This window comes from Chiloscyllium punctatum, chromosome 7 (assembly GCF_047496795.1).
Source record: "Chiloscyllium punctatum isolate Juve2018m chromosome 7, sChiPun1.3, whole genome shotgun sequence".
NCBI classification, from domain to species: Eukaryota; Metazoa; Chordata; class Chondrichthyes; order Orectolobiformes; family Hemiscylliidae; genus Chiloscyllium; species Chiloscyllium punctatum.
In genome coordinates, this window is record NC_092745.1 from 47,998,764 (window position 1) to 48,021,738 (window position 22,975).

Below are 22,975 nucleotides of genomic sequence, written 5' to 3' on the forward strand. Positions count from 1 at the left end.
AAACCAAGACAGGAGAAGCCATTACAGTTGGAGAGATGGGATGGTGGAACACTGCCTCGAGTTGTAATTGAGGGAAAACGCTGTCAGAAGGGTAGTTCAGGCATGGAAAGTCTGCCTGTCAAAGCACTGCTGGACAACTCTCAGCAGAGAAGCTCAGCAAAGCCGATAAAGAGTCATCTCCACTCAGAACAGAAGCTGTCTGTCTGTTTCTCTCTCTCTCTCCATGGGTGCTGCCTGACCTGCTGTGAAATCCAACACTTTATGTTTCCAGCTCAACAAAGCTGTTGATTTGTTTGCCATGGGCATAGCTCCAGCTGATGATACATTACAACCTGAACTCATCAAAGATGGATAACCAGCATGCCAATAGCACCTGGACTAACGTCTCTGTTTCTCCTGGAGGAAATGGGCCGTGTACCCAAATAGTCATGATGCAAAGACAAGGAGGAGGGTGATTTCATGCATCTGTACCATCCATTGAGGCATCTTCCTGCTCTTAGCATCATAGAAAAAGAATGTCTGTTTTGCCCTGCAGGTCCCCAGCAGATCCTGGCTGGCCACATCTATCCCAAATCCCAATGAGGTTTCAGAATTCGAAAATCTACTGTTAAAATGATCTTCTCAGTCCAACAGCGGCCAGTGAAGCATTGACCATAGAAGACCACTACAGCGATTGCATTCACCAATCTCACCAAAGGAAAAATCCATTTGGCCAAACATGGTCTGTTTCAGCTGAGGGATATTTCCTGCTAGCTGAACCTGCTCAATCCAACACCATCATTTTACAACAATATATTGTGCACGATCAGCTGTGACAGGGCAACCTCAATGGCATAGTGGTATTATCACTAGACCAGTAAACCAGAAACTCAGTGAATATCGCAGGGATTTAGGTTAAAATCCTGACATGGTAGATTGTGGAATTTGAATTCAATGAGTAAAAATAAAATCTGGAATTAAGAATCTACTGATGACAATGAACCCATTAGCAATTGTTGGAAACAACCCATCTGACTCACTAATGTCCTTCAGCGAAGGAAATCTGCCATCCTCTCTTGGTCTGAACCACATGTGATTCCTGACCCACAACAATGTGGTTGATCCTCAAATGCCTTCTGAATTGGCCTCGCAAGTCATTCAGTTCAAGGGCAGCTAGAGACGAGCAACAAATGCTGGCCTCCCTGCAGCACCCATCTCCCATGAACGAATAAAAGAAAACTTTGACCTCTGCAGGAAGGTCAAACAAGGTTGGCACTGATACTCCTTGGAATTTTCTACTCATTGCTGCCGCCATATGCCTTCAGGCATTTCAGAGAGAGAGTCTGCTCACATGCTGACAGTAAAAGCAAACTGTTTAGCCTTGTGTGCCAAAGATCCAACACAAAGGTACTTCAATTCTCTTCAGAGAATCGCTCTACGCTGACAATGACTCATCAATATTGTTTACTGAGGAACACCTGCAGCAACAAATAGACAATCTCTCTTGTGGAGAAATTGCTTAGACTATCGGTGTCAGGAAGCCATATGTCATGATCCATAATGCTGTCAATCTGCGATCAACCAACATCGACATTGTGACGTGGGAAATCGTTGATAACATCACATGTTCACACTCCACAACCACCACCAATCTATCAGTTGGCACTGAAATCAACACAAACATCGTAAAAGCTGCATCTGTCATGATCAAGTTGATTAAGAGAGTGTTGAATTGACTGAGAATGCCAAACTGTGAGTCGACGAAATCGACTCCTCAGTACACTCGCTACAGTGGTGAGATCGAGACAACAATGTATGTCAGACAAGAGAAAATGCTGAAATAAAACAAAAATAAAGCACAAGAAAAACTCAGCAGGTTTGGCCACATGAAGAGAGAAACAGAATTTCTTTAGCTCTAATTGGACTTCCTGATTTACCTTCTCTGACTACAGAAGTTATAGTCATACAGCACGGAAATTGACCCTTCAGTCCAATCAGTGCATAAAGGTGGTAAAAACAATGACTGCAGATGCTGGAAACCAGATTCTGGATTAGTGGTGCTGGAAGAGCACAGCAGTTCAGGCCGCATCCAAGGAGCTTCGAAATCGACTTTTCGGGCAAAAGCCCTTCATCAGGAATAAAGGCAGTGAGCCTAAAGCGTGGAGAGATAAGCTAGAGGAGGGTGGGGGTGGGGAGAAAGTAGCATAGAGTACAATGGGTGAGTGGGGGAGGGGATGAAGGTGATAGGTCAAGGAGGAGAGGGTGGAGTGGATAGGTGGAAAAGGAGATAGGCAGGTAGGACAAGTCCGGACAAGTCAAGGAGACAGTGCTGAGCTGGACGTTTAGAACTAGGGTGAGGTGGGGGAAGGAGAAATGAGGAAACTGTTGAAGTCCACATTGATGCCCTGGGGTTGAAGTGTTCCGAGGTGGAAGATGAGGCGTTCTTCCTCCAGGTGTCTGGTGGTGAGGGAGCGGCGGTGAAGGAGGCCCAGGACCTCCATGTCCTCGGCAGAGTGGGAGGGGGAGTTGAAATGTTGGGCCACAGGGCGGTGTGGTTGATTGGTGCAGGTGTCCCGGAGATGTTCCCTAAAGCGCTCTGCTAGGAGGCGCCCAGTCTCCCCAATGTAGAGGAGACCGTATCGGGAGCAACGGATACAATAAATGATATTAGTGGATGTGCAAGTAAAACTTTGATGGATGTGGAAGGCTCCTTTAGGGCCCTGGATAGAGGTGAGGGAGGAGGTGTGGGCACAGGTTTTACAGTTCCTGTGGTGGCAGGGGAAAGTGCCAGGATGGGAGGTTGGGTTGTAGGGGGGTGTGGAGCTGACCAGGTAGTCATGGAGGGAACTGTCTTTCCGGAAGGCAGAAAGGGGTGGGGAGGGAAATATATCCCCAGTGGTGGGGTCTGTTTGGAGGTGGCGGAAATGTCGGCGGATGATTTGGTTTATGCGAAGGTTTGTAGGGTGGAAGGTGAGCACCAGGGGCGTTCTGTCCTTGTTACGGTTGGAGGGGTGGGGTCTGAGGGCGGAGGTGCGGGATGTGGACGAGATGCGTTGGAGGGCATCTTTAACCACATGGGAAGGGAAATCGTGGTCTCTAAAGAAGGAGGTCATCTGGTGTGTTCTGTGGTGGAACTGGTCCTCCTGGGAGCAGATCTGGCGGAGGCGGAGGAATTGGGAATACGGGATGGCATTTTTGCAAGAGGTAGCGTGGGAAGAGGTGTAATCCATTAGCTGTGGGAGTTGGTGGGTTTGTAAAAAATGTCAGTGTCAAGTCGATCGTCATTAATGGAGATGGAGAGGTCCAGGAAGGGGGGGTAGGTGTCAGAGATGGTCCAGGTAAATTTAAGGTCAGGGTGGAATGTGTTGGTGGAGTTGATGAATTGCTCAACCTCCTCGCGGGAGCACGAGGTGGCGCCCCAATCAGTGCATGCCAACCTCAAACTAACTAGATCCACCTGCCTGCACCCAGCCCACATCTGTCCAAACCTTTCCTGTTCATTAATTCATCTAATGTCTTTTAAATGTTGCAACTGTACCCACAGCCACTGTTTCCTCTGGAAATTCATTCCACACACTTCCTTTGTAAAAAAAAAAATTGCCCCTCATGACTTCTTAAATTCATTCTCCTCTCACTTCTAAATATGCCCCCTAGTCTTGAAATCCCCCACCTTAGGGAAAAGACACCTGCCATTCACCTTATCTATACCCCTCATGATTTTATAAACCCTGTAAGGTCACCCCTCAACCCTACACTCCATGAAAATAATGTCCCAGCCTCTGGTGGCTCAGTGGTTAGTACTGCTACGTCACACCATCAGGGACCTGGGGTAAATTCCAGCCTCGAGCGACTGTATGTGAGGGGTTTGCATGTTCTCCCCATGTCCATGTATGTTTCCTCCGGGTTCCTCCCACAATCCAAAGGTGTACAGGTTAAGTGAATCGGTCATGCTAAATTGCCCATTGTGTTCAGGTATGTGTAGGTTAGGTGCATTAGTCAGAGGTAAATGTCGAGTAATAGGGTTGGGTAATGCGTCTGGGTGGGATACTCTTCAGAGGATGGATGGGGACTTGTTGGACTGAATGGCCTGCTTCCACACTATAGGATTCTCTGACTCTTCTATGACTCTATCCAACCTCTTCTTATAACTCAAACCCTCCATTCCTACCAACATCCTGGCAAAATTCATCTGAACCCACTCCAATTTAATAATATCCTTCCGATAACAGGGTGACCAGAACTGTACACAATATTCCAGAAGAGGCCTCACCTATGTCCTGTATAATCTCAACATAATGTCCGACTCCTGTACTCAATGGTCTGAGCAATTGAAGGCAAGTGTGCTAAATACCTTCTTAACTACCCATAATACATGTGATGCAAACTTCAAAGATTTATGTACCTGAATACCTAGGTCTGTAAAATCTACAACACTACCCAAGCCCTACTTTGAATTGCATAAGTCCTGCCCTTATTCGTTTTACCAAAAGGCAATACCAGTTCTGAAGAAGATTCTTATTAGTTTTGGAACATCAACTCTGTTTCTCTCTCTGCAGATGCTGTCGCACCAGCTGAGGTTCTCCAGTAATTTTTATGTTTGTTTCAGATTTACAGCAGCTACAGTATTTTGCTTTCATTAAAACCTTTTTAAAAGGTGATATGTTTCACTAAAATGTGGTTACTTTTATTCAGTGAATTTTCTTCTGGGTGTTTTAATACCTTCAATACATTTCCACTGCAACCTTCAGTCTATCTCAAAGCCTGTAGTTTGACGGGATAATTCAAGGCTACAACAGACAAGGGAATTTCAGTCAGATCTCCTCATAATGAATGTTTACAGAATTTGTAAATATACGTCAATGCATCAAAAGGAACTAATTAAAAGAGGATGAATCCACTGATCCTGTGAGGATTTGACATTAACTTAGGCTTTCCCCAAAGACTCCGAAAGAAATTGAAAATTTAATTTTGAAGTTTTAATTTCAACAACATGATATCAATACATGGTTGCAATATTAATAACTCCTATTGTGGGAGAGTAATTCATCTCAAGTGGTGTACAAAAATAGTTGGATTGGACACCTATTATCCATCGTGTTTGGTATTCAGTTCCCTTTCAGCGTAAGTTGAATTTCTGTCCAGAACAATTAAACTGTTGTGCCTCCTGAAGGATTACTGCAATCGAACAGATCAAGAAAAATCACATAACATGATTTTAATATGTGTAAGAGTGAGTTGGAAAATACTGGATGTTAAATGGTGGTTGCATATCCAGAGCCTTTTGAATAAATTGCCAACAAGTACAGTGAATGCTAACTCTACATGACTATAAGATCATTGCTTGGTTGGCATGGAGTTTGCATCAGATACACAATACGTTCAGCACTATGACAATGTGATTTCCAAGATTAGTTTTGACTGCTAGTATGGGCTGAAGAGGAATTTCCAGGGTATTTCTTCCCCTGGGTTCTTCAGTTCTTTATTGAAGAAGTGATCCAAAATGTGATTGATTGTCCCTCCACTCTTATTCTTGTACAAATGTGCCATTATTATCTATGCAAATACATTGAAGTCAAAGTCTCACTGCTGGAACTTGCTGTGCTTCATTGCAAATCTGTACAAATTTGATATTCAAATACGTTCTGTCGAATGTAATGGATGCCAAAGACAGCCAAGGATTTTGAATCCTCTGATTGCTTTTATTCAGTGTAACTAATTAATTTACTGATTTAATTACTGTATACCTCTAAAAATTAATCAACACTCACTAGATTGAAAGGTATGAGGAAGCGCAGATTTAATTTCCCATACAAGTAAATATTTGCAGCTTAATATAATATTCTTGCATTAACAGAATCCCAGACATGTTATGGGCAGAAGGAGGCTTTTGGCCCTTTGTAATTGTTCTGCCTTTCCAAATGAGCATGATGACTTCGAGCAATATTCCTGCCTTTGTCCTGGACACATGCTTTTTGTTTCAATTCGATTAACCACCCACTGCCCTTTTGAAAGCTTCAATTGAGTTTGCCTTGAAAGTGTGCATTCTGAATCTGAAAAACTCATTGTGTGACAAAGTCTTCACTCGCATGACACTTGCTAATTTTTCAGAACACTTTAAATCTGTGCCTTCTCATTCTCTTTTACAAATGGAATGTTTCTTCATGTCACGTGATAATTATGATGACTTCTCATAGATCTCCTCTCAGCCTTCTTCTGTCCAAGGAGAACTATTTCAGCCTCTTCAATCTATCCTCACAACTATGGTGTCTCATTTCTGGAACCATTCTTTCAAACCTTCCCTGCACTTGCTCTAATATATTCACAGTACCTCAGCTTTGGTCTAAAAAGCATTGTTTATAAGTTCAATGTAACCTCATTGCTCATGTGCTCTATGTCACTATTAATAAAGGTCAGCGTACTTTATGCTTTATTAACTGCTTTCTGCACCTGTCACACCACCTTCTCTGATCCATGCACATGTACACCTTCTGCTCCTCTGCCCCTTTAAAAATTATACCCCTTATTTTGTAGGGACTGCCAAGTTATTCCTACCAAATGCATCACCTCCCACTTCTCTGCATTGAACTTCATTGGCCAAATAACTGCCCAGTCTACCACCCTGTTTATGCCCTTTGGATGTTCTACACTGCCCTTCTCACAGTTTACAATTCTTTCAAGTTTTGTACCATATTCAAAATTTTGAAATTGCCTGCTGCATACTGATATTTGGATCATAAATATAGACAATAGACAATAGACAATAGACAATAGACAATAGATGCAGGAGTAGGCCATTCTGCCCTTCGAGCCTGCACCGCCATTCAATATGATCATGGCTGATCATTCCTAATCAGTATCCTGTTCCAGCCTTATCTCCATACCCCTTGACTCCACTATCTTTAAGAGCTCTATCCAATTCTTTCTTAAATGAATCCAGAGACTGGGCCTCCACTGCCCTCTGGGGCAGAGCATTCCACACAGCCACCACTCTCTGGGTGAAGTAGTTTCTCCTCATCTCTGTCCTAAATGGTCTACCCCGTATTTTTAAGTTGTGTCCTCTGGTTCGGCACTCCCCCATCAATGGAAATATGTTCCCTCCTGCCAGAGTGTCCAGTCCTTTCATAATCCTATACGTTTCAATCAGATCCCCTCTCAGTCTTCTAAACTCAAGGGTATACAAGCCCAATCGCTTCAGTCTTTCAGTCTATACATCAGGAAAAGAAAGGATGTCAATATCAAAACTGAGGGATTTCCACTACATACAGCCCAAGAAGTCCATTGGCCAATACTTTCTGTTTCCTATAAGTCAATTTTACACTCTTGTTGCTACTGTCCCTTTTATCCCATGACCTATCAGGTTTTTCTAAGTCTGTTGCATAGCACAGTATTTAACACCTTCTGGAAGTCCATGTAGACCTTCATTGGCCCTTTCTACGACTTCACAAAAACCTCTCCCAGTAACTGAGTTTGTGCTGGTACTTCCTAATTAACTCACCTTTTTCCATGTGATGGCTAATCCTGAAAAATGGTTTCCAGAACATCTCCGAAGTTAAACTGAATGGTCTGTAATTGCAGTGCTTATCCTTACAACTGTTACTGTAAAAAGGCACAATGACTGCAAATCTCCAGTCCTCTGTCACTTCCCTTGAGACTGGAGAAGACTGAAAGTATTCGTCAGTGACAGTTCAGTTTCCAATCACACGCCTTTCAATATCCTTGCGTGCATCTCATCCAACTCCGATATCCTGTCAACTTTCAATACCAACAACATATCCATCACTTTCTCCTTACCAACTTTGAATGCTTCTATAGACAGAGTTCCATCTTCTGTTAGCATGGACTGGGAGTATCTCAGCATACTTCTTCCCTCCATGTGCACATCCCCTTCCTCAGTCCTTAGTTGGCCATATACCTCCTTTGACTACAGTTTTACTTTTATATGCCTGTAGAAGCCTTTGGGATTCCCATAATGTTTGCTGCTATTTTTTTCTCATATTCCCTCTTCAATTTTCTGATATGCTTTCACATCAACCTCTGATCTCTTTGTTTTCATCCTGATTCTACAATATATGCTTTACTTGACATCTGTAATAATTATGTTTTTTCCTTTCTTTCATTTGTTTAGCCTTTTTCATCCAGGGAGCTCTAGATCTGTTTGCCCTACCTTTCTCTTTTGAGAGAACATACCTTAACTGGAGCTAAACCATTTCTTGTTTTGAAGGTTTCTGAAGGCACATTGAACAGTTACAGTCCTCCCTGCCAATCTTTCCTTCCATGTTTGATCTGTCGCTATTCTTGTGGCTCCCCTCTGGTCAATTATTTTTACCCTGGATTGACCATTCACCTTCTCCAGCATTATGCCAAACTTTACGATACAACGAATGGTGTCTCCGAAATATTCCTCCACCAAAACGTGATCCACTTGGCGGTTCCTTATCAGAATGGACACATGTAGCTGTGAGAAATTTTCCAGAATGCCATGTGGGCACACTCTGTCCTTTGTACTATCATGGCCCCGGTCTACATTTGGTAGTCAAGTTCTCCACTGTAACTACTCCATTATGTTTACACCACTCGCCAGTTTTTCTGCAGATTTGTTCCTCTCAATCCTCCTGACCAGTTCATGGTCTGCAGACTACACTGAGCAATGTGTTTGTGTTCTTTATTTTGACTAGCCAAATTGATTCCATCAGCAAACTTCTTGGACATGCAAAAGAAATCCTCTTTCTCCAGCACTGCAATGATCTTTTTGATCATTTCTACCACTCTCCATCCTTCCCTTCCCTTTTTTTTTGAACCTTTGTTGTACACCTGGTAAACAGAGACACTTGACAACCCAACCTGGCCTTTCTTGATCCAGGTCATTATTATTGCCATAACATCATATTTCCAACAGAATTTGCCTCCAACAGGAAGGTTTTCCATTCTATTTGTTGAAGTGTGATGAGTCTGATCATCCGCAGGCTTCCAACTCTGAGATGTCTGACGGAAGTTTTCTAATCTTACACTTGCCGCCCATGATACATTGGCACAGTTTTCCCGGAGGCAGTGTTCTCCTCATTCACCTTTCCAGTCAGTCTGAAGACGACAGCCCAATCAGCAGACAGTCAGTAGCTCTGGAGACGTGGCAATGCCCTCAGGAGTGAGGTGTGGGTATAGCTGATTGAGGCAGACAAGAGTCACAGGAATGCTTCAACATAAAGACTTGCCCACAGACAGCCCAATAGGACAAACCAGACAAAGTAGCAAAGAACTCAACTTATCTTGCACAGTTCAAAATGGAGTTTCAAGATGACCATCACATTTCTGTCACATGACCTTTTCTTTGGGCAGGTTTTTCCCTCTGGAGAGGGGAGGCTGCTCTGCTCAATACAGACATCAGGATGGAGAGGACACCTGTCTGCAACTATTTTTCATTGACAGATCTGCAACCCTTCATATTCTTCAGTATCACTCGAGCATGGGACCTCTGGATCTGATATCCCCCTGAATTAGCATCCAAAATCCACCTGGAGTCCCCATGTTTGAGGAGTGCACTTTGACATTGTCAAAATGCCAGTAGCAGCACCAAACAGCCCATGAAAATGGGGCCTCAATCAACTGAATTGGTTGACTGCCTCAATGGAATGAGCTGCTGACTCACTTACCAGACTGCCCAAAGGAATCCTCCTGTGGGCGAGAAGGCAGCCTCTGCTTTGCAGCTCCCTGCTATTTTCCTGGCTCCTCCACCTCGAGCCCTGACATTGTGGCCCAGGAAAACCCAGTCCATAGTTCCCTAACCAAAGCATCAAAAATATGCATGCCCTACATAGCATCCTCTAATGCATTGAACCGACAACAGATCTTATGTACTTACCATCTGCAATGAGATGTTCTGGAACATGGAGAACAACTTTGACAGACAAAGGACAGTTCAGATGTGAGCCGTAAACCAGTCCAATTACACAGCCAATCACACTTATCAGCGTAAGGGTAGTTTTATTGATAGGGCTGCGGGGAGAACCTGCAAGCAAGAACGAATGGGGAAAAATAATTAGTTACCAATACAATTGAAATTGCACAGATTTATGTTTTGATACTGAGGAGAACAAGGAACCTATTTCACGACCTATTTCCAAATGGGTACAAATCAATATTTATAATTGCATAAATCTAACAGCAACATATAGCACTTCATATAACCAAAATTAAAGTTGGTTAAATACATATGCCAGGCTAATTTAGGTTTGTAGGTGCAGGAGTCTAAAATACTCCTCAGCATCATGAAGAGAGAGGGGGAGAAATCGTCACGTAGCATTTTTCTTGTAATTGTAATATAACGACTGTTTCTGGAACAAACACAGGAACGGTTCGTCTAAGTTGGTCAACAACCTATCGATAATTTTACCCCAGTTTGTCATCTTTCCCAAGTTTAAGATTTACCCTAATCTATTACCTTATACCAGCCTACTATTTTGTGTCTGTCTATTATTGTACACTAGTCTATAATCTTACCTATGTTTGATAAAGTGCTGTTAGGGTGGAGTAAAGAAAGGGAATAAGTAACTACCCATCAAAGTTGTAGGACTTCACTGAGACTTGACAAACAATGTAAGTCATAGAGTCGTACAACATGGAAACAGACCCTTTGTTAAACAAGCCCATGCTGAGCGTAACTCCAAATTAAACTAGTCCCACCTGCCTGCTCCTGGCCCACATCCCTCCAAACCTTTCATTTTCATGTATCTATCCAAATTTCTTTTAAACTTTGTAATTGTACCCACATCTACTACTTCCTCAGGAAGTTCATTCCACATGCAAACTATCCTCTGTGTTAAAAAAGTTGCCCCTCATGTCTTTTTTAAATTTCCTCTCACCTCTAAATCTCCCATCCTAGGGAAAAGACAACAACTATTAATGTTATCTGTATCCCTCATCATTTTATCAACTTGTATAAGATAGCCTCTCAACCTCCGATGCTCCAATGAACAAAGTCCCAGCCTACCTTTGTAATTCAAATCTTCCATACCTGGCAACATCCTGGTAAATCTCCTCTGAACCCTCTCGAGCTTAATAATAGCCTTCCTATAACTGGGCAATCAGAACTGGACACACCAATGTCCTTTACAACTTCAATGTGACTTCCCAACTCATATACTCAAAGGACTGAGCAATGAAGTCAAGTGTACCACATATCTTTTTAACCACCCTGTCTATATATGACGCAGCTTTTAAAGAATTATGTACCTGAATCCATAGGTCCCCCTGTTCTACAACACGACCCAAGGCCATACCATCAGTTGTATAAGCCCTACTATTATCTGTTGTACCAAAATGCAATATCTCACATTTATCCAGATTAAACTCCTCTAAGTATTCAATCATAATTAGACGGGCTTGTAGAAAATCATTGACTTATATTCAAATGTTTCGAATGCACTCTCAAGAAAACAGTATATTCAGTAGGAAACGTTACATATTGGCAAGAAAAACCTGAAGTTGTGTTTTGCATCTGGTTAATGATGCTGGTTAATGTTCCATCTTCTTCTTGCTGGAACCAGCTTGTCACACCAATGAAAGTATATATAGTGATGACATGAGCAGAAATTAATGCTGCACCTTTAGTTTAGACAATAATCTGAAACATTCAGTTTCAATAATAGCAAAGAATATTCTGAAGTGCAATTTTACCCCAGTTTCTTTAATAATGGGCAGGATCACATAACAGAGCAGAATCCAACAGCATACTGGACCAAGCGATCAACATATTGGCCTGAACTTCCCTGAGGAGTTGGAATTCCTGCTGCACAGGGGCACGAGTAGCAATTAACTGGTCACAGGTGGGACTGCCATTTAATTGCTCCCAAAAGCTGGCCTTTCATTAGTGCCCTGTGAGCAGTATCAATGCCAATGTTATCACCAGGGAGTGGGAGTCTCAATGCCAAAGCACATTTTCTCTGGGAGGAAGTTGAGCAAGGCAAGTCGGCCCCAACGATCTGGGTGGAATCATGATGATGGAGGTGCCCTACGAATGAGGGTGGTCATTGTTGCCATTCTTTCTGGATTTTGGAGCAATCATCGAAGAGGGAACCACCCCAGGAAGCCCAATGTGAGACTGCAAGGCTGTGTTACAAAGATTCCTGCCAGGAGCAGTGGGAAGACATCAAGGTCATGTCCAGTATCGTTCCCTGCCTTACTGCCAGTCTTCCAGGTCATTTTCAATTCATGGGGAAAACCTCGCCTTTTTTAAAGTTAATTAGAGACTCCAAAAAGATTAGAATTTTCTGCTTAGGATAATTTAAGGTGCATTCTTGACTCTGATCAGCAGGACCCTGACCTTCCCGTAGTCAGTCAGTTTTACATAGCACCCTGCAGTGTTCTCGTGAATCACAGTGCAAACTGGAGGAACAACACCTCACCTTCAGACTAAGCACTTCACAGCCCTCTAGACTTAATATTGAGATCAACACCTTCAGATTGTAAAACCACTCCAATGTCTTCCCTTTCTTTCAGCTTGTTACATTCTGTTACCATATCCTCTCTCCCCTCTCCCCACCTCAGTGGGACCATGTATCCTTTCAAGTCTGGCAGTTCGACACACCACTATCCTGCATTCTCATATTCCGATCACTTAATCTGCACTATCAACATATTTTGTCCTACACGCACTACCCCTACAACACCCCCTACACCCCCACAAACTATAGCATAAATGCTGTTCCCTCCACACTTCAGCTCTGATGAACAGTCGTCCAGACTCAAAACGTTAGCTTGCTGTCTATCCGTGGATGTTTTCAGTGGAGCTAATCAATCCCTGATGAACAATTATCAGATTATTAAAACTTCCTTCCTGTACACAGTTAGGTTCGATAAATCTGTTGCTGTTCACTTCTTTATTACCCCATTTTAAATCAAATGGTGTAACCTGACTCTTGCGTCACTCATAATTTTTTGATGGAGCAAAGTGGATTACTTCTATTTCACTCAAACTGTTATTGAAGAGTTTTATCAACATCTCTACTCAAGTAAAAGTCAATCTCATGTAAAATTCTACCCCTTATTTTTGGCCAAAAAATCTGGAATTTTCCATATATCTTGTGTAAAAGTTGACCTTAGTTCTTCACAGATAACAAAGCTAAAAATCACACAACACCAGGCTATAGTCCAACAGGTTTGTTTGGAAGCTCCTATTACCTGGTGTTGTGTGATTTTTAAAATGTGTACACCCCAGTCCAACACCGGCACCTCCAAGTCATCACAGAAAACAGATCATCATTTGAAAGTCAAGGTATTATCCCGAACATAAATATATGATGAGGAAATTAATACCTTTTTCATGTCACTGATCTGTGAATGGACCATTGATTCATGGAAGGAAATAAAAGCTGACATGATTTTCAAATCATTCAAGAAATGTAGAATTTCGAATGCATTGGACGGGACAGAGGATGATTATCTGTGGGATGACATAGATGTACACAGAGTAGGTGATGTGCTACCTCTAACTACAGACAGGGAAGATGAGGAGGATCCTCCTGATGATTGTGCAGCTTTATTCTGTGCTGAAGATATTGAACAGTGTGAATTTGCAGAATTTTGATGAACTTTTGCATTTGGCATGTTTAACTTAAGTTGTACCATGTAATTGTAATTTAAGCCCATATTATACTTCTACTTCACTTTTTGCATGTATTAATAAAACCTTACTAATTTATTTTTGTTTCTATTGTCTTTATCTGACAATTACTGTAATTCATTGCGTTTTTGTTTCATTATTCGTTTAGAGATCAATTGGACTTCTGCTAATCATATTGCATTTTGGACTGTAGCATGAATTTCAGCCCCTCAAAAGTAGTATCCATGCAATAGTACACCTCCGTCCCCCATCACGAAAGACTCAAAGCCCTTCGCTTCTTCCTTTCCTGCTGTACCAACTAGTACCCTTCCACTGACACCCTCCTTCGACTGACTCAACTGGTCCTCATCCTGAACAACTTCTCTTTCCAATCCTCCCACTTCCTCCAAACCAAAGGAGTAGCCATGGGCACCCGCATGGGCCCCAGCTATGCCTGCCTCTTCGTAGGATATGTGGAACAGTCCATCTTCCGCAGCTACACTGGCACCACCCCTGACCTTTTCCTCCGCTACATTGATGACTGTATCGGTGCTGCCTCATGCTCCCACGAGGAGGTTGAACAGTTCATCCACTTTACCAACACCTTCCACCCCGACCTCAAATTTATCTGGACCGTCTCAGACTCCTCCCTTCCCTTCCTAGACCTCTCCATTTCTATCTCGGGCGACCGAATCAACACGGACATTTACTATAAACCGACCGACTCCCACAGCTACCTAGACTACACCTCCTCCCACCCTGCCCCATGTAGAAACACCATCCCATATTCCCAATTCCTTCGTCTCCACCGCATCTGCTCCCAGGAGGACCGGTTCCAATACCGTACAATCCGGATGGCCTCCTTCTTCAAAGACCGCAATTTCCCCCCAGACGTGATCGACGATGCTCTCCATCGCATCTCATCCACTTCCCGCTCCTCCGGCCTTGAACCCCGCCCCTCCAATCGCCACCAGGACAAAACCCCACTGGTCCTCACCTACCACCCCACCAACCTCCATATACATCGTATCATCCATCGTCATTTCCGCCACCTCCAACAGACCTCACCACCAGGGATATATTTCCCTCCCCTCCCCTATCAGCGTTCCGAAAAGACCACCCCCTCTGTGACTCCCTCGTCAGGTCCACACCCCCCACCAACCCAACCTCCACTCCTGGCACCTTCCCCTGCAACCGCAAGAAATGCAAAACTTGCGCCCACACCTCCCCCCTTACTTCCCTCCAAGGCCCCAAGGGATCCTTCTATAACTGCCACAAATTCACCTGCACCTCCACACACATCATTTACTGCATCCGCTGCACCCGATGTGGCCTCCTCTATATTGGGGAGACAGGCCGCCTACTTGCGGAACGTTTCAGAGAACACCTCTGGGACACCCGGACCAACCAACCCAACCACCCCGTGGCTCAAAACTTCAACTCCCCCTCCCACTCCACCAAGGACATGCAGGTCCTTGGACTCCTCCATTGCCAGACTATAGCAACACGACGGCTGGAGGAAGAGCGCCTCATCTTCCTCCTAGGAACCCTCCAACCACAAGGGATGAACTCATTTTCCATCCCCCCACCTTGTCTCAGTCCCAACCCTCGAACTCAGCACCACCTTCCTAAACCTGCAATCTTCTTCCTGACCTCTCCGCCCCCAACCCCACTCCGGCCTATCACCCTCACCTTAACCTCCTTCCACCTATCACATTTCCAACGCCCCTCCCCCAAGTCCCTCCTCCCTACCTTTTATCTTAACCTGCTGGACACACTTTCCTCATTCCTGAAGAAGGGCTCATGCCCAAAACGTCGATTCTCCTGCTCCTTGGATGCTGCCTGACCTGCTGCGCTTTTCCAGCAACACATTTTCAGCTCCATGTAATAGTCTAAAGAAAGTGACTTTTACACAAGTATATATGGTATTTTGCTTGTTGTTAAATTTTCCTTCAAGTAAATAGTCTGAAACTGCACAACAACTGCCAGAAGTTTCACCACTGCTTCCTATGCTGGCTTTTTGGTGATTACTGTCCTCAAAGGGATTGAATTTAATTTGGGTATTTGGTAATCAGTCCTTCTTCAGGGTAGTTGATCTGAATTTATCCCCTTGGCTGAACTTTTCTCACTACATTTTCTTTTCTGTTAAAACTTCATTTCTCCTACTAATGACTATCAAATGCTTTTGCTGACATACATTTATTTTCTTTGGTTTCTCGAGCTTTTTATTCCATTATGGTAGCTGTTCAGCTCTATGGCTCTTCTGACTGCCATCTGGTATTAAAGCTTCACTCATGATTTCTTTAAAAAAAAAGGATTTTTAGGTTCCTCTCTTCATCAAAGTCTCCCTGGTCTGTTTCATGCTTTTCACATCTATACCATCTATTTCAGGCAGAAGATCTCATTACTACCATCAGCTTGAGTCGTGTGGCATTGCACCAATATCCATTCATGTGAAGTATTGTTTTTGTTTTCTCCTTCTCTCATTTAATTGATGTGAGAATGCCAATCCAGCTGATATCTCTGCTGAGTAAGTGGCTGCGCTTCTATCTGTCTATAGCCTTGACAACAAACTATTCTTTACATCTGACTTCCTGATGCTCGTAGTAGGGAGAGAACAGGGGCAGAAACGCATATGCGACTGTCGCCCTTAGTGATCATAGTTGCCCTCAGTTAACACATCTGGCTAATGTTGTCTGGCAGTCTAAATCCAAGATGGATCCATGAGATGAGTTCAAGACACACTGGTCAACTAAAAGGCAGGGAACTCAATTTCCAGACATTGGTTTCTTTAGAACTCTGTTAATAGCACTTCAATTCTAAACATTTGATAGATAGAAATCCAAGATTTACCAGGTTCAAATCTTACTTTCAGATTCTTCAGAATATTTGCGAAGCTCTATTTATTTCCCATCTTACATCTATAGATCTGACTTCATCGACTCTTGCTGTTTATGACCAGTGGGGACCAGCTTTGTAACCTATGTGTAAGGTTTCCAACAGGATGCAGTGGCACCATGGTAATGTCATTGGACTCGTAATCCCAAATCCCATGCCAAATTTCTGGGCACATGGGTTTGAATCTCAGAGTCATACAGCATGGAAAAAGACCCTTCAGTCCAACCCATCCATGCCAACCAGGTTTCTAAACTGAACTATTCCCACTCGCCTGTGTTTGAGTCATGTCCTTTTGAACCTTTACTATCCATGTGTCTGTCAAAATGTCTTTTAAATGTTGTAATTGTATTCACCTCTACCACTTCCTCTGGCAGCTTGTTCCATTTATTCACCATCCTCTGTGTAAAAAAGTTGTCCCTTGGGTCCCTTTTATGTCTTTCCTCTCTTACCTTAAACCTTGCTTTTGACACCCCTATTCTGGGGAAAAGAACTATTCACCTTAGTATGCCTCTCACGATTTTATAAATTTCTTTATGGTCACCCCTCAACCTCCCATGCTCCAAGAAAGAATGTCCCAGCCTCTCTCGATAATTTAAACCCACTAGTCTCAGCAACATCCTTGTAAATCTTCTCTGTACCCTTTCCAGTTTATTTATATCCTTCCTGTGTCTGGGAATTGTGCATAGTACGCCAAAAGTGGTTTCACCAATATCTTGTACACCTGCAACATGATGTCCCAACTCCGATACTTAGCCCTCTGACCAATGAAGGAAAGCATTCCAAATGCCTTCTTCACTACCTTGTCTACCTGTGTTGCCACTTTCAAGGAACTATGTACCAGCACCCCTAGATTTGTTCGCTCAACAAGGCTTCCCAGGAGCCTGTTATTAACTTTATTAGTCTGCTCTGGTTTGTCTTTTCAAAATGCATTTATCGAAATTAAATTCCATCTATCACTCCTAAGCCTATTGGCCCCACTGATCAAGGTCCCATTGTTCTCTATGGTAACCTTCTTCACCGTCAACTTTACCACCAACTTTCATGTCATCTGCAAACTTACTGTTTATGTAAATGATTAACATTAGTGGATCCAGCACCGATCCTTGCAAAACACCGCTGGTCACAGGCCTCCAGTCCGAACAACAACCCTTGACCATCACCATCAAAACCAATTTTGTATCCAAATGGTGAGCTCTCTCTGGACCCCATATGATCTAACCTTACAAAGCAGTCAACCAAGTGGAACCTTGTCAAAGGCCTTGCTAAATCCATTTGGACAACGTTTACTGTTCTGTCTTCATCTATATTCTCAGTCACTTCTTCAAAACACTCAAGTTTTGAGAGACGTAATTTTGCATTCATAAAGCTATGTTGACTTTCCTTAAATCATTCCTTGCTTTTGAAAGTGCTCGCAGACCCTATCTTACAGAATCCTTTCCAACAAGTTACCCACTACTAATGTAAAGGCACACCAATCTATAGTTCCCTGGTTTTACCTTGAGCCTTTCTTAAATAATGGCACACATTAACCACCATCAGTCTTCCATACCTCCCTACTGGCTGTCAATGATAGAAATATCTCTGCTAGAGAGCCCCGCAATTTCTTCCCTAGCTACACACAATGTCCTGGTATACACCTGATGGTCCTGGGGATTTATCTAGCTTTACACGTTTTAAGACCTCCATTTCTGTAATGAGAACTCTTTCAAGAGATAACAACATATTTCCCAAGTTCCCCAGCTTTCATGTCTTTCTCCATGGTAAATACTGTTGCAAAATATTTGTTCAGTGTCTCATCTATGTCTTCTGGTTCTCCACACATATGGCCTTGTTGATCTTTGAGGAGCTCTATTCTCTCCCTACTTGCTCTTTTATCCTTAATTTACTTGTAGAATCTCTTTAGATTCTCATCTGCTAAGGCTATCTCATCTGACCTTTTTGCCCTCCTGATTTCCCTCTTAAGTGTACTCCTATTCGCCCTACATTCCTCAAGGGATTCACTTGTTCCGAGCTGTCTATATCTGACATATGCCTCCTTTGCTTTCCTAACCAGAGCTTCAATATCTCTAGTCATCCAATGTTCCCTAATCCTACCAACCTTGTCCTTCACACTAACAGGAACATATGGGGTCTGAACTTGCATTAGCACAGTTCTGAAAGCCTTCCACTTGCCAGTCATCCCTTTATCTGTGAACAGCCTAACCCAACCAACTTTTAAAAGTTCCTGTCTGAACTGGCATTGCTCCAAATTAGAACTTTAACTTTTACAACAAGCCTATCCTTTTTCGTAATGATGTAATTTGTATTGAATAATGGAAAAAAAATCTTGAATAGAGTGCTGGCCTAATCGTAACCATTGTCAATTGTTAAAGAACCCACTTGGTTCATTCATACCTTTCAGAAAGGATATCTGCTGTCCTTACCTGGTCTGGCCTACATGTGACTCCAACCCATAGCAATGGCTTTGACATTTAATTCCCCTCTGGGAAACAGATTTGGGAAATAAATGCTAGACTAGTCAGCAACACGCATATTTTGTAAATGAATGAGAAGAACAGATTTCTAAAACTCTTATGCAACACTTCATCTTGCTTTCTGCCTGTCTTTCCTGACAAATGGCTTGAATTTCCATATTGCTTTCTGAACTCCCATGCCACTAAATCAGCATGTCTGATGTTGGTCAGCCTGTTAATAAAAATGATTTATTTGATCCAAAATATATCCTCTCCAATCTTAAGTTGATTTACCTTTGCCACAAACTAAGTAATGCATCTGATGATCATATAGTGTCAGCTCCTTGTTCTATCTGTCCAAATTTCCATTTACTATAAAAAAACAGTGATTATCAAGATCAGCTGAGTCTGGTTTACATTTTTTGAATAATAACTCGGATTGCAAGCACAGTAGCGCTGTGCAAACCATCTGAATAGATCACATAACGTTTGAAAGGTATGGAAGTTGACAATCTCTGGAAGGTGCTCATTCATCTACATCAATTTATAATAGTGTATTCACAATGCAGTCAAATATCAGCATTATACCGTCTCATGCAAGCATGGGAGAACACTAATAAATAAGATACTATCATACACATCAGATGTTTTAAATTATATCAGAATCTCAAGTAAACTTCATTCTTGGCATATCAGTTTAAGATTAATTGCCTTGTAATGATACGAATTAATAATTTCATGACAGCATAACTGCATGAGAACCATCCCAAACTCTGAGATACAAATCATATTATCAAAGCAAGTTTTTGATTCAATATTTTAACTTGTGTTCAAAGTTATTGATTTTGTCGCACAGCTACTTTAAGGCCCATTTCTCCACACTCATTTCATTGCTGTGACATTGGCCAGCTTCATAACATTGGGTGAATGAGTGAAGATCAAACGCAACAGCAGCTGAAGTGTCATAAAGATGAGATATTTTATCAGCAGGAGCCTTACAGAAACAAACAAAGTAATTCTACAGGAACTGAAACAAAATAAAAGAATTTCACTGGCAACAGCTGACATACAATTCTCATTTTTAATATTTACAAGTTATTAATCCTATAGGTGACCTATTATTGTGATCTGTCATTAGGTTGTTGTGTTTTTTTTACCTTCAAAGGGGTATTTTGTACTTAAAGAGGCAAAGTCCCCTAAAATAAGAACTAACTCTGGATAATGAAGCAGTGAAAGCTCCTGATATGTACATATATAGTACAATCACAGGCATTTCAGTGTCTGGGCTAATGCTAAGATATTTGGTTATAAATAGTTGCATACTTCTATCAGCATATCATACTTCAAGTGGTTCCAGATAAGATGGAGAATGAGGCCTTTATACAGCCCTTAAAGGGGCAGCACGGTGGCTCAGTGGTTAGCACTGCTCCCACACAGTACCGAGAACCCGGGTGCCTGTATGGAGTTTGCACATTCTCCCTGCGTCTGCATGGGTTTCCTCCGGGTGCTCTGGTTTCCGCCCACAGTCCAGAGATGTGCAGGTTATGTGGATTAGCCTTGCTAATTTGCCCATAGTGTCCAGGGATGCGCAAGCTAGGTAGAGTAGCCACGGTAAATGCAGGAATAGGGTAAGGGGACAGGTCTGGATGAGATGCTCATAAGAGGGTCACTTTGTCTCCAAATGTCTTGCTCCCACACTATAGGAAGTCTATGGTTCTATAATCTCTGGTCTCATGCTATAATGCAGTGATGATATCACGAGGAGCTCCTGTGGCACCTGATTCTCCAGGCAGTGAATTTGGTTGTCATTGCATAAATGTCACTATGACAATCACTGCATTTTATTATGTTGTAACCTGATAAGGAATTTCATGAGAATGTAAGTGGAAGGAAATTACAAGCATCGAGGCAAAGGAGGAGACCTTTGGTTGGGTGACCGTAAGCTTCGTCAAAAGGTTAGAATTTTGGAGTGTTTTGAAGACAGAAATGAGGTGGAAAAAGAGAAAGGTTTACTGAGGGAATTCCAAAGCTTTGAATCATTATAGACGAAGACATGACTAAAAATGGAGGCATGCTGGAAACCAGGAATGGATAATACCAAGAATTTAGACTTTGCAGTAGTTTTGTTCCAACTGAATGGTTTGCAAGGTATTTCAGAGGGTATTTAAGAGTTAACCATATTGATGTGGACGGGAGTTACATATAGATCAGACAAAGGAATTAATTAACTAGATGGGTATTTATAACAATTTGCAACAGTGACTTGGGCACTATTAAGCTAACTTGCCAGAAATTTAATACATTTCTCTACCTTTCCTGAATGTATTCATATTCATGAGCCACAATGTTTGCCAGTGGCTATCGATTACGAGATTAGGGACATCACCACTATAACCACCATGAAGGAACAGTTACTATCCTGAACATCAAGGCAGAATTTGACTGAGTGTCATATCAAGGTCCTTGAGCAAAACTGAATTCAATACTATTGGGAAAATCTTTCCACTGGTTAGAGTCATACCTAACAGAAAAGGAAATTGTTGAAGTCAACCATCTCAAGGACATTACTCCAAGAGTTCTTCATGGGTGTGTCCTTGGCCAAAACCTCTCTAGCTGCTTCATCAATGACCTTCCTTCCATCATAAAAGTCAAAGTGGAAATGATTGCAATATGTTCAATACAGTTCACAATGTTTCAGATACTGAAAGAGTCCATGTCCAACTACAGGAAGAACTGGACAATATTCAGGTTTGGGCTGACAAAGTGACACAGCGTGAAGACAACATATGGCCTGAGGGACCTGGTGAGAATCAGGAGTTCAGCCCCGGAGGTTAGATATGAAAGGCATTACCTTACATGGAAAGGGGACTCTTAGAGGAGGCACCTCTCTTCCCACTCTATATTGAATAATCTGCCAGGCTTCCCCCTCCCACTAAATTTCCTCTTGTCAGCCTCAAATAAAGACAAGACACAACATGTCTCAAGTGTCCAATACTTGGAAATATTATGAACCAGGGGAGAATGGTGTATAACTTCAAAGGGACAGTGAAAACTCGATGGAATGGGCAGCCAAGTGATGGGTGGAAATTAATGCAGTCTAGTGCAAAGTCATTCATTTTGGAGGGAAAACAGCAGAGCAAAGACAGCTCTAAAGAGGATGTGGGAATTGAGGAACCTGTGTTCATATTTGCATTAATCATTGAAGGTGGCAGCACAGGTTGAGAGAGTTAGTATAAAACACTAGCTCATCCTCAGTTGGAATATTATGTCCAGTTCTAGATACCACTCTTTGGAAAGGATGTGAAGTATTGGAGAGTGTGCAAAAAGATCCATGAGAATGGATCCAGGGATGACAGAAAGATAGAAAGGCACCTATTCTCTTTTGTTGAAGTGTCAATGGCAAGGAACATGTTTTAATGGTAAAAGGCGAAGGTTTAGAGAGGATATGAGGAAAAGACTTTTCACTCATAGAGTGATGGGTATGCACTGCCTAGGTGCCTAGGAGGGTAGTCAAAAAAAGAAACCCTCACAACCTTTAACAAGTACTTGGATGAGCAACGTTAAAACATTCAAGGCCAAGAATGGAAAATAGGACGAGTGTAGATTGATAGTAGTCTTGTTGTAGGTGCAGGCTCTATGGGCTCAAAGTCCATTTCTGGACTGAAGACTGAGAGTTAAAAATCACACAACACCAGGTTATAGTCCAACAGGTTTATTTGGAAGCACTAACTTTTGGACCGTTGCTCCTTCATCAGGTGATTGTGGAGTATAAGATTGTAAAATACAAAATTTATTGCAAAAGTTGTCCGTGTGATGCAACTGAAATGATATATTGAAATGATATATTCATAGAATCCATGTAAGATTATGTAAACCCTTATTTTTAGAAATAGAATCATTCTGAACCTTGGGACACAGACAGACAGACTTTATCCTTACACTTTCAATGCATTATCTGAGCTGACACAGCACCTACTGTTAAAGTTCACTTGAGAATGTAACTTCAAAAAAGTTCTTGGATTTTTATATGAAAGAACTGAAACCAACTTGG

At 42.3% G+C, this 22,975-nt stretch overlaps 1 protein-coding gene across 1 annotated transcript in view; it reads right to left on the reverse strand.

Annotated features, from left to right (window-relative positions):
* astn1 (astrotactin 1) overlaps window positions 1-22,975 on the reverse strand; it is a 2,276,897-nt gene that overhangs the window by 1,375,031 nt on the left and 878,891 nt on the right. Inside the window, exon 6 of the mRNA XM_072573509.1 lies at window positions 9,836-9,982. Within this exon, the coding sequence (XP_072429610.1) occupies window positions 9,836-9,982 (147 nt within the window). The remainder of the gene's footprint in view (window positions 1-9,835; window positions 9,983-22,975) is intronic.